The sequence below is a fragment of the Lepisma saccharinum genome, chromosome 6 (assembly GCF_977018435.1).
Source record: "Lepisma saccharinum chromosome 6, izLepSacc3.1, whole genome shotgun sequence".
NCBI lineage: Eukaryota > Metazoa > Arthropoda > Insecta > Zygentoma > Lepismatidae > Lepisma > Lepisma saccharinum.
Window position 1 is genome coordinate 29,989,385 of NC_139234.1, and position 19,302 is coordinate 30,008,686.

The following is a 19,302-nucleotide window of genomic DNA, read 5'->3' on the forward strand; positions in this document are numbered from 1 at the left end:
TTCATATCTGTGGCTAACAAACAAGAAGAAAAATGGTAAGAACTTTGATTTTATTTATCAAGTACAGTGTAATTCCAAAGCAACTAAGATCACTAATGAGTTTAAAATTGGAGGGGGGGGATTCACACTGGGTTTTCTGCATTACAACTCATTTATAGAGATCTTCTAGACTTTGCTTGTAAAGTGCCGTACATGACCTATATTGGTCGCAAACTACAGATTAGCATGGTACCAATCGCAAAATTGTGAATTCCGACTGATAATTTATGATTCCCTTCTTTTTCTCCCCTGAACAACATAGGTGAAAATGGGGTCTGATGGAAGAATTAAATACAGGGTGTCTGCCAGTAGGTTTTTTTTTTTACAGTATAGTGAATTTATACTGTACATACCTGCACTGGGATTTGATAAAACTGAATATTTGGAAATCTGAAATTATATTGAGTTGGGGTCATGATTTGTTCACTTTATTAATCTTAAGAATTACATTCTTGTGTGCGTGAAGTTTTGTAAAAAATATTAGCAATGTGGCCATTCCAGGATGAAATCTGAAGCATTAATTTTTATATGCATTAATAATAAATAAAATAAAATAATTAAACTTTTGTTAAAGTGCAGCTTCAGTTTTCATCTTGACTGGTCTTGTGGTAGGATTTTTTCTTTGAATAAAAATATATATTTTCTTCATTTCCAACTATACCTAAGTAGGGGGCGATTAAATAAATGTTAAGAAAAAGGAAATAAAGGTGACGAAAAAGTCGTGAAAAGTCAAGAATTGTTGATTTGTTATTTTGGTAGACACCCTGAATTAAGATAACTTAATTAGATTAATTTAATTAATGATGATCAACTGGTAAAACTGCAAGTGAAAAATCAGATGGGTCAGTGGCTCCATTGGTATATCAATGGCAGGGTATGACAGAGACCCAGGTTTGACTCCTGGTTAAGCCTGCATTTTTCGTTTTAAGTTTCCACAAAGTTGTGAGATTTCTGAAACACTGTAGAAAAACATTTTTAAAAACAATATAATGTGTTGCCTTTTTATGTCAACTGTGCTCCTCTTCAAAATGCATTTAAAGATTGATTCAAGATAGCACAAAAAGTGTACCAGGAACCTTTCAGATTTTACTCATGATATGGTTATTTTAGTTTTTCATATTAATAAATTGTGACATTTGATGATTAGGAGGATGTATGGATTAAATAACACAAGAAGGATATTTCTGTAAGGAAACATTTTACTTACAAATCACAGCATTTGGTTTTAATATATTTTCCAGCTCAACTAAAAGAAATTGAACCAATCTAGTACATATTCCTTTTAGTCTCGATGAAGGGTGTTCCAGCTTGCAAATAATAACAATTGCAATCTTAATACAGAAAGATTTCTAAAATGCACACATTTGTTTCTCAATATCAAACTTCACATGCAAAATCAGATATATCATTCAACTTTATAGGCTATATTGATTTGAACTGCTTACTTCAAAGTAATTTCAATACAATTCCAAAAGTATGTTTATTCCAACACCCAACCATTGCACACACAACACAACAACTGACATAGTTTGAACAAGCAAGAGAAGACAAATTTAAATATACTTTAAAGTTGTTATAGTATCATAAATAATCCCAAAAAGTGTTAACTTTGGCACATTTGCTATACTTATTATCTACAGTGTATTTACATTTATATCTTGTGTATTATTGTAGAATGATTCAATGTTAAATTTTCTTATAAATTTCATGGAAATGGTAGCCAACATAAAATTATCTCTGAATGTAACTTTACAAATGCTATCTTACTCTGCACTCAAATTTTTGTTTCTCAGTCGTTCTAGTACTACTTAATGTCCATTCAATGACAAACTATAGAAAATAGAAAGAAACTTCTTGAAATAAGAAGCCATATGGCTACACTAAATAAGAACAAAACATGCATTGCAGAACAACAGAGCAGTTAATGCACCAATATTATACAATAACCAATCAACCCTTCCCTCCTTTTTTAATACTTGTCTTCCAAATTAAACACAAAAAAATTAAACATAAAAGGCATGAACACACTCCATATGTTAACGCAAAGTGATAATATATTGTGCTTTTTGGGTTGCCTGTATTCAAGGATCACGTTGATTCAAATTCACCATTATACATCTGAACTCTAACCCACTTTTGCCAATGACTGTACATTTTAGGCATTGTCCGCATAAAAATTTGATTGCATGCATTTACCTACTTCGATTTTTCTTTGAATAATGGGCAAAATTCATCACAAAGAAAGATGATTTTCTTAGCATCCATAAACATTTTCTGCATGAAAGAGCAAGTTACAGTATTGGAATGATCTCCTTGATGAACTTTCTACATTCCTAAACTAATCTGACATTTCTTCATGTTACTTTGGCTTATTTGATAAATTAATGCAAGATGTACTCCCTTTCTTAGTAATGCCTACGTATGAAAAATAAACTTTGCACGGAGTTCTTACTTAAAATAAAATGAACACTTTTCTCTCTTCTCTACCTCCTGCACAACAATTATACCGTATTTACGCGTGTATAATGTGCATGCATGTATAGTGTGCACCCAGGATTTTGATGGGGATAATCAACATACAATTGTGTCTCGTATATAATGTCAAATTCAGGTTCAAGAAAAGACCTTCTTAGTTGTAGGTTGAAGAGAATGTTGTAAAGCTGTTGCTATGCTGGTCACGAGCGAACGACATCATACTTATTCAATGAGTCACCAACCCATGCCACCTCCCCATTGTCCCTCCATTGTGTTTAGCATCCCAAATCTTGCACTTTTGTAACCAGCTTTTTTTTCTGTAGTAGAAGAAAGAGAGTTCAAAATTTATATTATGGATTTGCAGTGCTCAGGAAGTTATTTCCTATAATTTCTCGCCCGACAAATACCGCTGATACACATCCTATGTAATGGGAGGTGCATGCTCGAATACTGCTACAGTTGTAAAATGTTCCGTTACAAACTGAAATATCAGGGGAATGGCGATTTCACTTTTATATATATATATATATATTAATTATTACTACTGACAAAATCCAACCTGATAATTTGTATTTGCACCTGTTGATATATGTGTGTTATACTCAGTGACACAGTGAAAATATGTGTGGTTTTAATGTCTGCTGTCTTAATTATTCAATGTATTATACGCACCACAGTTTTTAAGGGTAAAAATTTTGGAAAAAAGTGGCCATTATACATGAGTAAATACGGTATATTCTGAATATTTTTAAACAACTTTCACACTTATCACATGATAATCATACAAGACTTATTTGACGTGGATCGATATTTTATCTAATGCCTATCAAGACAGGTAACATAATGGACGGAAGTGTATAGAAATAAAAAGAAAACTAAAAAGTGCATGAATTAGTAAGGAAGGATGTTCTTCCTTCAATGTACTTAGTGTAACATTAGATTTCAATCTAATGAAGTGCAACCATAGGTCTGCCCAGAAAGTTTTTAAGGAAAAAAAAAAGGGGGGGATTGTTCATCTTCTGAAAAGGCATTTTGACTGTCGTTAGGAGTGTGTGGTTCTGGCCCCCCCATACGCTCTCCAATGTACCTATAGGGTGCAACTATTATATTGGTGGAAAAAAAATAGTTGATGTATTTATGTAACGTGTCCAGAAATTGATGAATTACCCTAGATATGCCAGTCTTATGTTGTCTCATCATATTGCGATAATCACGACACTTGTTTAGGAGGAAAACTACCCTGTAGGTGTCATGGTTGTGGCAAAATATTGAGACAACATGCACACACTTTCATTAATTAAAAAAATTGTGAAGAATCGCAAGTCACCTGAAAATTGTTGAGGTTATACAAATAGTTATCCTCATCTTTTGAGAAGTTGATCAAAAACAGAATATTACATGTAAGCCCAAGGCCAGTCTGTAATGCATGTTAGTTCATTTCAATTAGTTACAATAACTGGGATTTCTGAAAGTTGACATATTCTGTGAAGTTCATTCTTAAGCCTGTTAGGAGTTATGCTCATCTGAAAGTTGTCTCCTACAAATAGGCCCGCTCTGGTTTGGAAGCAACTGGGGCAGACAACAATATAAAGGTACTTCCATAAGTGTGTTGTATTTTAACTGCTTTTATGATGAGATTAGAATGGACCATATTTATTTTTACTTAGACAAGAAAACAATTCTCCTACTGGCTGAAAAGAGTCCTCCAAAAGTGACTTAATGACAGGTTTTACAAAGTTCACAACACTTGTTGTTATTTTCATGTCGATTGTGCATTTCTTAAAGGGTTTGGTTCATGTATTTGTAAAGGTTATTATTAGAAGTGTGCTACAAATTGTAGCATAAAATATTTTGGATAAGTGAGAAAAAACTTGAAAAAATATACAGTATTTACTTCAATACTACACTTCAAAAGCAGTGATATGTTTGAGGATAAATCTCATAGTCTCCTTCAACATACATTTCAAAGCTTTATATTCCATAATGTCAATCAATCTTGATTAAATGTTTTCATGAAAAATGGTGTATTCGCTCTCTATTTTCCCAAAATGGCACTAGTGATTCATTCGTATTTATCTGAAAGATAAGTTTTCCTTGAATTATGAGAAAAGTGTGGAATCAGGAAATGCTGGACCCAAATTACCTATTGCTGTGTTGTAATACGGACAGGCATTCATTGGTTTTTATCAGATGAATGCAGAAGAAAATAAAGTAGTTACCATACTTCCTTCACAAATAGGTACTGCAGGAGCCCATTGTCCAAGAAAGAGAGCGAATCAGACTAGGAATTTGAGCAGACAAACAGCCTTGATCTGGTGCTTTTCACACTCTGATCCGATGGTGTGTCCACCTGCAGGATTATCATCTAATGCTAACCCATTTTGACAATATGTATGGAATGACAGCAAATGCTAATGATAATATCCCAGTAGGAGAAGCCTGCTTTTTCTTTCAAACATAACTTCATGTAACAAAAATATATCTTTCAAGGCATTCACTTCAACTAGTATTTACAGTCCCAACATATTTGCTCAATGCAAAAAACATACCAATATTTCCCGAATACGTAGACTTTTTAGTACAAAATAGTTTTTATTCTTGAGAGGATCAAGATGGTATATCTCAAAATGTGGGAAACTTTTTTCAACATTTTGCTTTATGAGGACCGTGAACACTGAATGTATAATGTAGGAAAATGTAAAATTGGGATTCAGTTGTATTTTATTCACTTACACACTCAAATTTTCTATTATGAGAACAATATCCTTCCTATAAACAATACATATCCCTACTCCCACTTTTTCCATAATTGTTTTACAAGTTGTGTCAGCTCACTATTTATTATTTACTGTATCTGTTAAACTGAAACTAACACATCACAAATTAGTCTAAACATAACCCTTGGGCCTTTTCCCAACACATATTTGTGACACTACTCCACTGTTCTTAATTGGGAAGTCAATGAGATGACTTTCCAAAGGCCGGATTAGCAAGAGTCTACTGTATATATTTTTTCATATTGGCTTGTTACCCAGAAACCCACTGGATGAGAATTGGGCAGGAGAAATTGGTATAGTGGAACCACAAGCAAAGAAACCTGCGCAGACCCGCGACTCCTGTGCACCGTACTCCCACGTAGTGGGGAGGGGGAGAGTGGACCCTGCTTCCTTATGGCCCGAGCTGAACTGAAGAAGGGAAAGCTGCACGGAAACTTTTCGCCCAGGTTTTTTGCCTTGTGGTCGCTCTATAGAACTGCTTCATGCCATTATTGACCAGGTTGCTGATTCATTGTCATTTGCTGGAGAAAGTTTTTGTGGATTCAGTTAATATAATGAAGGATCATTTATACACACATAATTTTAACAATAAAATAATGATAATACTCGATATTGAACGAGCAAAAAGAAAAATTATTACAAAATTCATTTTCATTTCTTTTAAAGATAACCTGAAGAAAATTGAGGCCATCTAAAAATTAGAGCTGGACAGATATGAAACATTTACTGATAAAAAAAATACTGTAAATACTGATAACCTATATTACATAATTTGTACATGAAGCATAGCTTACACCTTGTGCCAACATGACTGATAATAAATAAGTACATTACACTTACTTGGTTTACTGGTATATCTGGCACATATTTCGTTTTTACTTTAAATTTATAAATAGTGCAAAAGGACACACAGAACTTAACATCAAGAAATCATTTATAAGCATTGCTACAGGGATGTTGAAAAGGTCCTTGGAAATTGGTATTGTTCACACAAAATTGGGGGAAAAAAATAATATATTATTTTTATAGTTATCATAAAGGTCAGTTAATTAGTATTATAACCCAAAGTAAAAAAAAAGTAATAAAAATTGTGCAAAATGCAGGAATCATGCCTAAACTTAAGTTTTCATATTCTTCCACTTGATCCAAAGAATAACTAGTTTCACAACTGTTCAAAATTCAGTAACCATATTTTTTAGAGTTAAAATCCCCCCACAATAGTCAAAGATCCATTAAATCATTCATTGGGTGAATTGAGTAGAAGTCTCTCCTGAAGAATATAATAGAATAATAATAATAAATCAAAAATTTAAATAGTAGTTATTATTAGTTTAGAATTTTGCATGGGCATTTATGGAAGTATTACTTTTTTAAAGTACTGGTATTTGATACAACTGTACAAAACACATGAATGGAAAGAAGAAATGTTGAAGAACAGAAATGAAAATATATGTTCACGTTATGCAATACTATAACTTACCACCCTTTACAAAAGTTTATCCCAAAATCACAAGAGATAAATGCAGAGCTTCCCTACTTGAAACAAACTTAAGCACCTTGTACACGATCAAATTAATTGTGTACAAGTCGTTGAACTGAACATAATTGAAAGTCGTTGAACAGCGTTCCTATTAGAAATCTTGAATGGTCTGAAATTGCTCATGTACACGATCAAAGAAACTTGGACGAGTTTACATTTGATTGCCCAAAACATGGCAGTGTGTACGGCATGGAAATAAATAAATAGAAAAGATTTTTTTTAATTTCCAAAGGAAGAAGTAGGACATATTAGAAAGATACTTGAAAGAAGTGTGATGTTGATGTATTTTCTCGAGTCCGCTTTAGACGAAAGCATTTCCTTTAACATTTTTGCTAGCATAAATGAGAAGTAAATGCTTCAAAAAAATCTTGTAGCAGATAGTACGTACGAAAACGTAAGCATTTCTCGGAACATTTCAGTTAGCTTTTGCGATTACAATGAATAATATATACGGCACGAAAGGCACATGCAGTTACACCATCTATGATGAATGCACGGTGTTTACAATTGAAAAAAAACTAAAATATTCTTCCATATGTGTACAGTAAATGCTATAAAGTATGTATTTAATCATCGCCATTCTTTTGTACCTGAAACCATTTAATACGAAACCTTATTCCTCTCAGTTGAATAGTTATAGACTTTTAAAAATGTGAAGTGATACATTGTTTACATCTCACGCGGCATCATTACACATCTGCATTCGTGACCTAGAGGTTGTTTTTCGATAATCGATTTTAGGGATGTGACGAAGCTGAAAATTTACCGATGCTGATGTACTCACCGATAATTTTTGGAACCGATGCCGATATTTAACCGATTCTGATACATAAGATTATTAAACAGAAATGGGATGTTATTTTCTGATTGACAAAAATAAATTTTCTATGTACATTTCTATTGCATATCACATGTATATGCATATATATTCTCAAGAGATGCGAATGTACATTTGCATTTACAAAAGGTTATGTGAACCTAGAGATTTAACATTAGTACACAAGCAGTTCTTTGAAATGCAAAATGAATTCCTGTTCTGCCAGATTCAACTTCAGAAATACGAGATTTGGAAGCACTTCAGGAAGTAACCTCCTACTTCTCTTATCGCAAATCTGTTCAGCAACACTGAACACTATATCACTGAATACTGATGCAGCAGGTATGCCCAAGTATTTTCTCAGCACTTGCTTCAGGTTTAAATACTCATTTTTGAATTTCCAATACAACAGCAGATCCTGGTTCAGCAATGTACTGTTTTATTCCGATTTATAGTTAGGTTGATCCTCTGAATGAGAGTTTGCAATAATTTTATTACCAAAACTCTACAATAATGACGAATCATAACCAAATTTTCAATAACTGTTCTGATACTGATGCCGATATGTCAATTTCTGCCGATTTTCATACATCGGTAATCGGCTTTGGCACATCCCTAATCGATTTCAATAGCATGTGCTCTGATTGGTCGACAGTCAGACTTGGATTGTGTTAATTAGAACCAACCCTAAATAGAAATTCTTTGACTGAACCTTGGATCCAATGAGAAAAATGACGTCATTTCCTTTTAAGCGTCCAATTCAAGGACTTGTTCATGATTTATTTGATCGTGTACAAGGCTCTTTAATTTATAACATTCTATATTCCATGTTTTGTTACTAGTACAAGACACACAAAGATTACACTTAATATATATTGCAACGCAACAGAGGTGTAGTGCTGGTGGGGAATCTGATTACCACGCGGAAGTGACAGGGTGGGGCATTTTCCCAACCTTGTACCTGCATAAAACCACTCTGGGGTTCAGCTAGCCTCTAATAAATGGGTAACCAGTGGGACAACCTGGATGGGAGTTGGAGCATGTTGCTGATCACATCACCTCCCAATAGCAGAGATCCTACCTCCACATTCTTCCCTGCCCCTCCTATATGCTGTCACGGCACCATGCAATAGAACGGAAAACAAAAGAAGGGGGAATGGGAGGGGAGGGGAGAAATATCACAAATAACCAGTGAGCAGTCCAACACCAGACTTAAGAGCCCTTATCATCACACCTCATGAATATCCTTTGATATTGTTGATATATTGTGTAAAAACCAAACATGTGCTACATACCAATAACACAAAGAAGTGTAAGGCAAATTATTTATTTATTTATACACCTGAATGACTCCTTTATCTACTGGTTAACCATGTCTAGATAATCTCTACCTTAGAAAAAAAAGCTGCATATTACAAATTACCAGCAATTTCACTAGGGCTGAGGAAATACCACTTTGAAATGATGATACAGATTCTCAGACATACTTGAAAATTCTAACATTTTAAATTGTTTCATAATATTTGTAAATTTTAACATAAGTTTTTCATTGGAACCATACCATAAGAATCTACCAGGGTTTTGCTTTGGGATATTCATAACTTCACATGAGATAATCACAAAATCATTCTCTGTTCACAATTTTGTTGTAAAAATGATGAAAATTATGCCAGGAGGTGACTAAATTTCATCCAATACTTTCCGATACCAATACCACAGGTTACAGTCAGTAACTATCTGCACAGCCCAAATTTTACTAATAAACTCATATGACTTCATCAACCAATAATGATAAAATACTCACAAATCTGTCTCATCTCTAATATGAATGAGATGTTACTTTAAAACTGCATTTAAAATTTCCATTTTTATGTGCACAGAATGCATATTTACAATTTTCTCATTGTGATCAGGGGAAATCTTTTTCCATCACAAAATTATTATTAACTGCAATTTCCTATGAAGTACCACATCTCATTATACCTTTTCTGTTGTAGCAGGTTTCCACCTTACATATGCTATGCCAATTTGCTTTTGGTATTGCGGCAATATCACTAGGCAAATCATTTCTGTAATCTTTTTCCAACTAAATGAACTGCATTGATTTTGACTCATTTAAAGCTGTAAAATGCAATATTAACAATACTATCACGCACACTTATGTACAACTTCACATTCAACATAAATACAAATGCATAGAAAACATGATCAGTCGTATGTTCCTCCACAACATGAAGTACGGTGGTATTTGGGTTGCAACTGACAGAAAATGAAATTCACTCTTCACTTCCGGTAGCTTAATGTTGAAAACCTTGATAATTTGACTTGTGGCAAATTCCAGTGCTGACATAGTGGGCAACTTAAGAAAAAATGTTTCTCGACAATAATATTCACAATACTTATGGCCCGCTAAGTTCTCTCCATTGATTCAGCATGTTCTTCCTCATTATTAAACTCAGGGGGGGGGGGGGATTTAGAGCTGATTTTGCTCCTGATTGGCTTATTTCCAAGCACACGTGTCACCTGTCGCTTCAGTGTGAATTCTCCCTAAGTTGGCATGGAAAATTATTAGGGATGGACCGATTTGAAATTTATGTTACTGATCTGATATAAAGCTGCAATTGTTCCATGGTGTACTTCCTCCAAATTTCAGTGTTGACCGAGCATTGTGAGGACAACTTGGGAACTATTTTACATCAATAGTAATGGACTCTAGTCACTGCATTACCCAATGAGAAGCTTACCTTGGTCCTCAAAAGACCTTTTGCACCACGGAGTTTAGCTTTAGTTTAGTCTATTTAGACACCTATTTTACAAAACAAAGGCATACAAATCATACCTTTTTACTAAAAAAAAATACCAAAATGGCAGAATTTTGCAGTAAATTATTCGGTATTAACAAAAATGACGAACTAGTAAAATTATCGGCAATTTTACTGACTTGCTGACACCAATAGAGTACCGATTAATCTGTTCCCTTCCCTAAAATTTATGTAGAGCAAAAATAAATAATTTGTTTCCTAGTTCACTGAATATGAGATGTTATCTACCAACATATAGACAGAAACAAAAGCTCTGAGAACAAACAAGTACACGACACCCTTAGCCACTATTTGTATATTGTAAGTAACAAATAGCATATATATTTCAGTGTTTCTTTCTGGTCTCAGTCAGAGTCACTATCTGAATCCCGATTTTGCCTCATTAGCTCATTTGGTAACCCTTCTTGAAATTCAAGAATGTGCTCAACTGGCTTTGGTCTTCCATCATCTCCAATTCGTCCTGGCTGTATAACACCTTGTCTGCAATGACACAAAACTTCTCAACAACAAAAAAATCTTCAACATGCAAAAAATGACCTATGCCACATAAAAAATACCAATAAAGAAATACCGATAACACTGACAAGTGAAACTGGTTGAAATTTCAGTAAATACAAATCAACGCAATTTATTATGGATCAAGAGAATTAATTTCATGACAGTCTTATGAACCATTATTTCCGAAAATAAGGTTCAGATTATAACGAGTGTCCGAAAAGTCACGCAACCCGATGTTTACGACCGTATAACGGAATAGCGAAACGGAATGAGAAGAAACGCTTTCTGCCAAGAGAATGCCCTGTATATTGGGAAAATTTAGAGAGACAAACATATGTAAGAACATGCATGTTTTAATAACAAATAAGCAAAGTGTTGCCAAAGGCGGAAAAAAAATATTTGCAAATCGTGTGTATTGATGCACAGAACTCATTGAGGTAAATTATTGCAACATTTCACAATACCAACGAACAATTTGGATGGCCATCTAATGAATTTGACAGAAAAAGAACTTTGACGAAGTTTCAAAAACATTGCAGAAGGGAATAAATGGGCTGTTCCAAAAATCGATTTTTCACAATATTACGCAGGACACTGGCAACACTGTTGGTGTCACGTGTCACTAACAGACGTGTTTCACCTCAGGCTATCACACTAAGGCACTTTTAATGACAAAGGAGAAAGTTGGTTATTCTTGAACATATGCAATAAATTACGTACACCTTGCAACCCTGAAATGTGGGTAAATGCTTCTCTTACGCAAGAATATGAGGATGTTGTTCGGATATATTCTTCAACAATAAACACTCTTTCCTGTGTAGAATATGGCATTTTAAAAACACACACACGACATCAGCATAAGTAAGGCAAACAGCAACCACCTAAGGCACAGAAAACATAATACACGTTCTTCTGTACCCACATTTCAAGGTTGCAAGGTGTATGTAATTTATTGCATATGTTCAAGAATAACCAACTTTCTCCTTTGTCCTTAAAAGTGCCTTAGTGTGATAGCCTGAGGTGAAACACATCTGTTAGTGACACGTGACACCAACAGTGTTGCCAGTGTCCTGCATAATATTGTGAAAACATCGATTTTTGGAACAGCCCATTTATTCCCTTCTGCAATGTTTTTGAAACTTCGTCAAAGTTCTTTTTCTGTCAAATTCAATAGATGGCCATCCAAATTGTTCGTTGGTATTGTGAAATGTTGCAATAATTTACCTCAATGAGTTCTGTGCATCAATACACACGATTTGCAAATATTTTTTTTCCGCCTTTGGCAACACTTTGCTTATTTGTTATTAAAACATGCATGTTCTTACATATGTTTGTCTCTCTAAATTTTCCCAATATACAGGGCATTCTCTTGGCAGAAAGCGTTTCTTCTCATTCCGTTTCGCTATTCCGTTATACGGTCGTAAACACCGGGTTGCATGACTTTTCGGACACTCTGTAGTATGTGATATTGTTCAGTGATGATATACATACCTTGCAAGTTTGTCCATGACATTCACCAACTGCATGGCTTCGTATTCTTTCTGTTCCTCCGTCATCCCTTCTGTTGGGTTTGGTCTGGGAGGCTCGTAACAGCCAAGGACAGGATTAATTCTGTTTACAAACAAAGATAGGAAACTTGGTAAGGAAACCAAATTAACATTTTACTACAACCACAATTAATGATAAAAGATATAGCTTTCATGTGCACAATACTGATGGGAATGTATGATGGCTCACCCCAGATATATATATAAAAGAGTACATGAGTATTATTATGAGAATTTAAGCCAAGACAATAAGTTTATTTTACAATCATGGACACATCACAGTCCTGTTCGTGACTGTACAAGGAAAACTTGCATGCAGGAGAGCCATGATGTGGGAATAGAGACAAATATATATGAAAAGTTACTTACTGATCCTTTAAGTCTTTGTACACTTCAGTGTCACTATCTTCACTGTCAGAAGAATAGTTGCCTTTGCCACCACCTCCAAACATAAGACCTCTGTTAGCAAACAGGCCAGCTGCATTTCCATATCCAAAGTATTTGACTACCCGCATTGCTGCAACAAAACACATCTTCTTATAGTCATAAAAACACATACTTTGTGCCACATGTCATTAATATGACTCAAGGCCAAAAAAATATTGAAAAATTAATACCTGGAAAACCTATCCTAAGCATTTCCCAACTCTCGAGAGGAATATGAAAGTGGTTATCAACCTGCCTCAGGAGAAGAAGCAAAAAAGAACACCAAGGATTGACATCGGGTTGTGAGAGCACAACAGGGCCACCCAGAAGCCATGGACCCCTTTATGGTGCTAGTCCTTTCACCCCTAACTTCTCCCTTTCATTATTATATTGGAGTGAGGCTATAACTTACGAAATAAAACTCGTCAATTAGCTATTCAATTAGTGTTTCTTTAATTTAACTGCTCTACCTCTGACTCGTCGCCTGTTGGTCGACGGGTACTACCCTCTAATACAGAGGGTGAAATCCGGTAGGACTAAGGTTTAACGCCCCCAATTGTGTCTCCAGGGACTAGCACTCGGACAGAACCTTAGCTCGTAATGATTGTGTAAAAAACAACCTTTGTTAAGATTTTTCTTACTTTCGTTTTTGTTGGTTACAGCCTGCAAGGCATTCCATTTTATACAAAAGTTTTAAAAATATTAATAATTTCATTCCACTAAAACTGATTTTCAAGACTTATTTTAACATGTAGTATATAAAATCACACAACATGAAATATGAAAAATATAGCTAAATAACTGATTCAGTGACACTTATGGTGGTACTAGTAATGGCAAGTGGACAACAAGACAAAACTAAAACCTAACTTTAATGTCCCTATGTATTTTTTTTGCCACCTATTTGCAACCACTGCCACACTTGGTGATTAAATGTTATTAAGTAGCTGTGAATGAAATTTGTCTGTGTGCCAGTTTAATACTAACCCACAATGTCTGCTTTCTTGTATTTCATAATGAATAAAATCTTGTAATAATCTTTACATGTTCCATAATTTATATCTTTCTACCTAATGAGAACTGGCGAGGATGAACGGTAAATTGAAGAAATAGATCACGAGACAGACAATGAAATATACAAACAAGAGTTTGACTTCGTAGCACTCCATGCTAACCACTCTGTCAGAGTCTGGTGTGGCAGGTAATTGCTTGCATCAAAGAACTTGGCAACAACATGCATCACAAACAATTATTTGGTCTAGGAATTAATTCGTGCGCCTGGACAAGAGATGGCGTAACGAGCGTATCGTCCCACAGTTCCGTGTATCCACACATGCGTTGAAAACTCCTGTCAGCGCGCATCGTTCGTAGTATAGGGCAGTTGATTGACGCGTCAACAACAGCATTTTGTTGTCAACTGAACATGGCGCAGTTCGTGCCAGATAAAGTGTTTTTGCGGGGTGTTCTGCTTCATTACTTTAACATGCAGAAAAGTGCTACCGAAAGTCATCGTATTTTGGTGGAAGTGTATGGTGTCCATGCGCTAGCTGAGCGAATGTATCAGAAGTGGTTTGCACGGTTTAGAAGTGGTGATTTCGGCCTGGAAGACCAAGAGCGACCTGGACAGCCAAAAAAATTTGAAGACGAAGAATTGAGAGCATTGCTCGATCAGGATTCGTGTCAAACGCAGGAAGAACTTGCAGAAGCATTAGGCGTTGATCAAACAACAGTTTCCAAATGCCTCAAAGCCATGGGAATGATTCAAAAGATGTCACATTGGGTTCCACATGAATTGAAAGACAGAGACGTTGAAAGACGAAAAACCATTTGCGAATTGCTGCTTCAAAGACAGAAAAGAAAGGGGTTTTTGCATCGCATTGTTACTGGCGATGAGAAGTGGATCCATTATGAGAACCCGAAACAAAAAAAGGCCTGGGTGAAGCCAGGTGAACCAGGTCCATCACAACCGAAACGAGATATTCACTGTGCAAAGGTTATGCTGTGCATATGGTGGGATATGAAAGGTGTGGTGTACTATGAGCTGCTGCAACCGGATGAAACTATTAATGGAGAACATTATCAACGACAATTAATGCGTTTGAAGCAAGCTCTGGCCAGGAAACGACCAGAATGGGAGAACAGACATGATAAACTTATTTTTCAACATGATAACGCTCGCCCACATGTCGCAAAACCGGTCAAAACCTATTTTGAAAATGTGGGATGGGGAGTTTTACCCCACCCGCCGTATTCACCAGATGTTGCTCCTTCGGACTACTACTTGTTCGATTGCATGAATAACGATTTGATTGGACAGCGGTTCACTTCTTCAGAAGATATCGAAAAATGGGTCTCCGACTGGATCGCTTCAAAGGATGAGGACTTCTTTCGCCACGGAATCTGTAACTTGCCTGACAGATGAGCGAAAGTGGTGGCTCGCAATGGACAATATTTTTCTTAAGGTATTTATGTATTTTGTGTTTGAACTACAGCTTCAATGTGTGCGTAACAACCGCACGAATTAATTCCTAGACCAAATAACAGGACAAGAAATGAGCCCCTGAACACCCTTAAGAAAATAACTGTCACTAACAAACTTGAACAAAACTTACAATTTTCTTTGCACAGCACATATATAAGATCTTCTACTATGTCCTTTACTTGCGATACTGGTGTTGTAAGCAAGCGACAAAGTTTGTTCCGAAGTGTGCTTCCTTCCTCTGGTCTATTCATTACGTCCGTTAGTGGAGGGAGAACTTGCAACCGCATGTATTTCCTCATTACTCGATGATTTCGTGCACATGCAACAAGTACAGTGAGAATAGGCGACAATGATTCCCTCTGTGATTTAAAGGGCTAGAAAAAGAAATGTTTACATATTAAGTTATTGAGAATATCAATATTAGAATTGAGGTATGCATATTATATGTAACTGAATATGCAGTAGGATACTGTTCAAAACACATGTGACGTATAATAAATGCCAGAATATAAGAAAACTTCACATAATACCTGGAATAGAAGCATGAGAAAAGGTTCAGAGGCAATGTAGCAATACAACACCTGGTGACTTCTGCCTCAAAGTTCAAGTATTATTGCAGGTTTCCCAAGATATTTTTTCCAAATTTCAAACTGATGCTTTTGTCAGATACCAACTATTTTCAAACTAAATTTTAACACATTTATTATACATTTCTATAGGCTTCAAACGAATATGTATAGTTTGAGGACTTAAACTGTATGCATGATTTTGTTCACAGAAAAAAAACCCCGACAATAACAGTATTAATCTCCACAACTCTACTCATCATGGAGGTTTAGGAAATAACCCTATAGTTACAAGCTAAAAGAAAGACGATCTAGATTTGTGAATTGGAAATACCGTGGAGGGCTTTCAGATGGTTGAAAATTGGCGACATGTATATGTTGGCTCCACTATATGCAATGCAAACACAACTAAAATTCTTCTCTTCCACTCTACACTCTCAAAACTCAATTCAATTTTATCAAATCCCAGTATAGGTATATAACAATGTAAAACAAATAGCAACAATTCTTGACAAGTATAATTTCTTGACTGGTAGACACCTTGTAACAGTCCTCTCATCAATTTCATCTTTGTATCATTCATTCAGTGAAAGGTGGAAGAAAAACAAAGTAAAATAAATAACATCCATCAATCAAAAACTCTATAATCATCTCACACTGTTTTAATTTTGAAAACTTCATCATTGAGGATCATAAGTGGCATAAAGTACCATCATTATCTTTATTTAAATTAAGTATTGCAGTCCTAATGAATGGAGTCTGAAAACTTGTAAAGTGACTTTCATAAAGGGATTTTTGTAGCGTACAGTACACTATTTGGAGTTTGGAATTACATAATATAAATGGTTATCAGCTTATGATGCCTGCATTACCACTGATTCATGATGGGGTGAAAATAAATATATTTAAAGGGTGGTTGAATATTTCTATAATACTCAACGAAAATCACAAGAAAAGAATAGTCACCAAAAAGACATTCTCATAATTTGTAAAAAAAATAAATTTAAGCAAAGTACCTTATTGTGGTGTGTTTTGAAAATTCTTCAGGTACAGCCAAATGATCGTGACAGATCATATTCTAGTTCTTCGATCTTGAACTACATAACTTGAAATGAAGAAATTTCTGTTTTCTTGAAGAAGACCAATGTTTATTTGGTGAATACAAAACACACTGCAATAAGATATGTTGTTTTAATTTCAGTTTTACAAATTTGTGACAAATAAGGTAACATGGACGATTGTGAAGAACTTTATATAAAAATTAACAATTCACCTTACTCAAGGGTAAAAGATGCAAATATTGATGCTCAATCAAGGATAGACCCTGACAAGCAACTTTGCTGATAGTTATTTCAACTCCTCCGTATGCTTAAAACTATTCCTGCTTGAATTAATATTATGTTTCCATACCTGAGATCCTTCCAGTTTTTGGTTGAGAAAACTAAGAAGAACTGAAATGGCTTCCATATTCATTCCTTCATACTCTAAATCTTTTGGAATATCCCTTGAATCTTTTGATATTGGTACTATCAATTCTTCGTAGCAGTTCTTTGGCATACACATTAATAAATTAATTGTGTGTCTGCAGAATAAAAGATACAACTATTATTCACACAAACATTCCACTCATTTAGCACAAGATGACACCTAACAAGGATGACCAACATTCGGCCATGAATTTAAGGGAGATTTTCATTCCAACTTTTGGCATTAATTTACATGAGATTTAGTCGCGGAAAATTTTGTGCATTTTTAGCAGTACGGCATCAATCCAGTAAATATTCATGGAATGGATAATATTAAACAAAATAATTAATTTACACTTGATATAATATACAGATCACAACAGAGAATAAAAATTTACAAATTTGCATATTTCTTAGTTCTAACCTATATGTATTTATGCACTGCTGCCACAGAACTACGCATCTAGTACTGATCAATTACGGCAAGATATTATGTCACTCCCATTCGCCAAAGGTTAAACATGCAAGATCTTGTAGTAGACTTGAATTTTGAATGTCTCAGCGAACTTGTATTATTATAGTGGAATATAATAAAATTTTGTGATCTTCATTGTGAAACAAAAACGGGAGAAATAGAATGTCAATATGGGAGCCAAAATGATAAAAAAATATTAGCTCTATTGCAGGAAATCCTGGGAAATACAGGGGAGTTAGTCACCCTACACCTAACTCGAATTTTAACAAGAACTTACCTTGCCATTATTTGTTTTTACATTAAGGTCAGGACAAGAGAAGAAAGGCAGAATTATTATTCCCGAGTTATATTTTTTTATTCAAAGGAATAATTAATGTATCCTGTTTTTGTAATATTCCGAAGGTGAAGTTTTATCTGAGGCAATTTCATGAGTGCCATGGTCATGCACCTAGACAAGCTCAATATGATTTTCTTATATTTCATAGTCTGCTTATACTTACGTTTGAAGCTCGTCTTGCTTCTCCCGACTCTGTGTACTACAGAGCAGTAAGTCCCTCAGGATGGATACCATCCGTAGAAAGTGAGCTTCCTCCTCCTCATCAACCCCTGAATTACGGGAGCTGGACTTCGCAGTCAGATTAAATAGCACCTTCAACACTTCACACGCAAGGTCCACATGTTGATCCTGGTGAATCAAGTTGAGACCATAATATTTATTTTATTCTTGTGCAATACTTCAATACAATATCAATTATGTATTGCTTATGAGATTCACATTTATTAACTTTAAAAAAGAGAACAAAACACTCTTGGCACTACATACATGTCCATAATTTCATACTTCAAACGTTAAAGTTTCTAGCAATGTCTTGAATTGAGAATGGTACTATATTTTAATTATGATACAGTGTACCTTAAGTTTTATGGCATTATGATAACACTTGAGCTGAATCTTATGATATGAAACAAAAAAAAAAAAAAACAACAGTGAAATAAATACTCCACTATAGTTATTTTATATGCAGAATATGTATTATTAAAAAATCATAACTGGCAATATTTGATGTAATTTTGGGAGACATCTGCTAACACATTTACAGGGTGCGCGAGTAGAATTGGCACAAGTTTAAACAGGAAATTACAAATAATACAAGATTTTTCTTGATCCATGTTTTTCATTTTAGATTCTCAGTTATCAGTAAGACTGCAGACCTCAAAAAGATTGGATGATTATGAGTGGCCTGAGGAGTGGAGAAGGAAGGTGATAGTCTACTCTACCTGTGCCGGGATGACCAACAATGACATCGTAGACCAGTTAATCTTGCCACTGAGGACAATTCAGAGAATTAGGATGCAGTTAGTCAATTCATAC

At 35.0% G+C, this 19,302-nt stretch overlaps 1 protein-coding gene across 1 annotated transcript in view; it reads right to left on the reverse strand.

Moving 5' to 3' along the window:
• Nucleotides 1–1,232: 1,232 nt before the first annotated feature.
• ric8a (ric8 guanine nucleotide exchange factor A) overlaps nt 1,233–19,302 on the reverse strand; it is a 31,223-nt gene continuing 13,153 nt past the window's right edge. Inside the window, exons 6-11 of the mRNA XM_083123712.1 lie at nt 18,431–18,615; nt 17,400–17,571; nt 15,554–15,797; nt 12,885–13,032; nt 12,460–12,579; nt 1,233–10,950 (exon numbers count right to left, since the gene is read on the reverse strand). Coding sequence (XP_082979838.1) covers nt 10,815–10,950; nt 12,460–12,579; nt 12,885–13,032; nt 15,554–15,797; nt 17,400–17,571; nt 18,431–18,615 — 1,005 coding nt within the window. The 3' untranslated portion in view covers nt 1,233–10,814. The remainder of the gene's footprint in view (nt 10,951–12,459; nt 12,580–12,884; nt 13,033–15,553; nt 15,798–17,399; nt 17,572–18,430; nt 18,616–19,302) is intronic.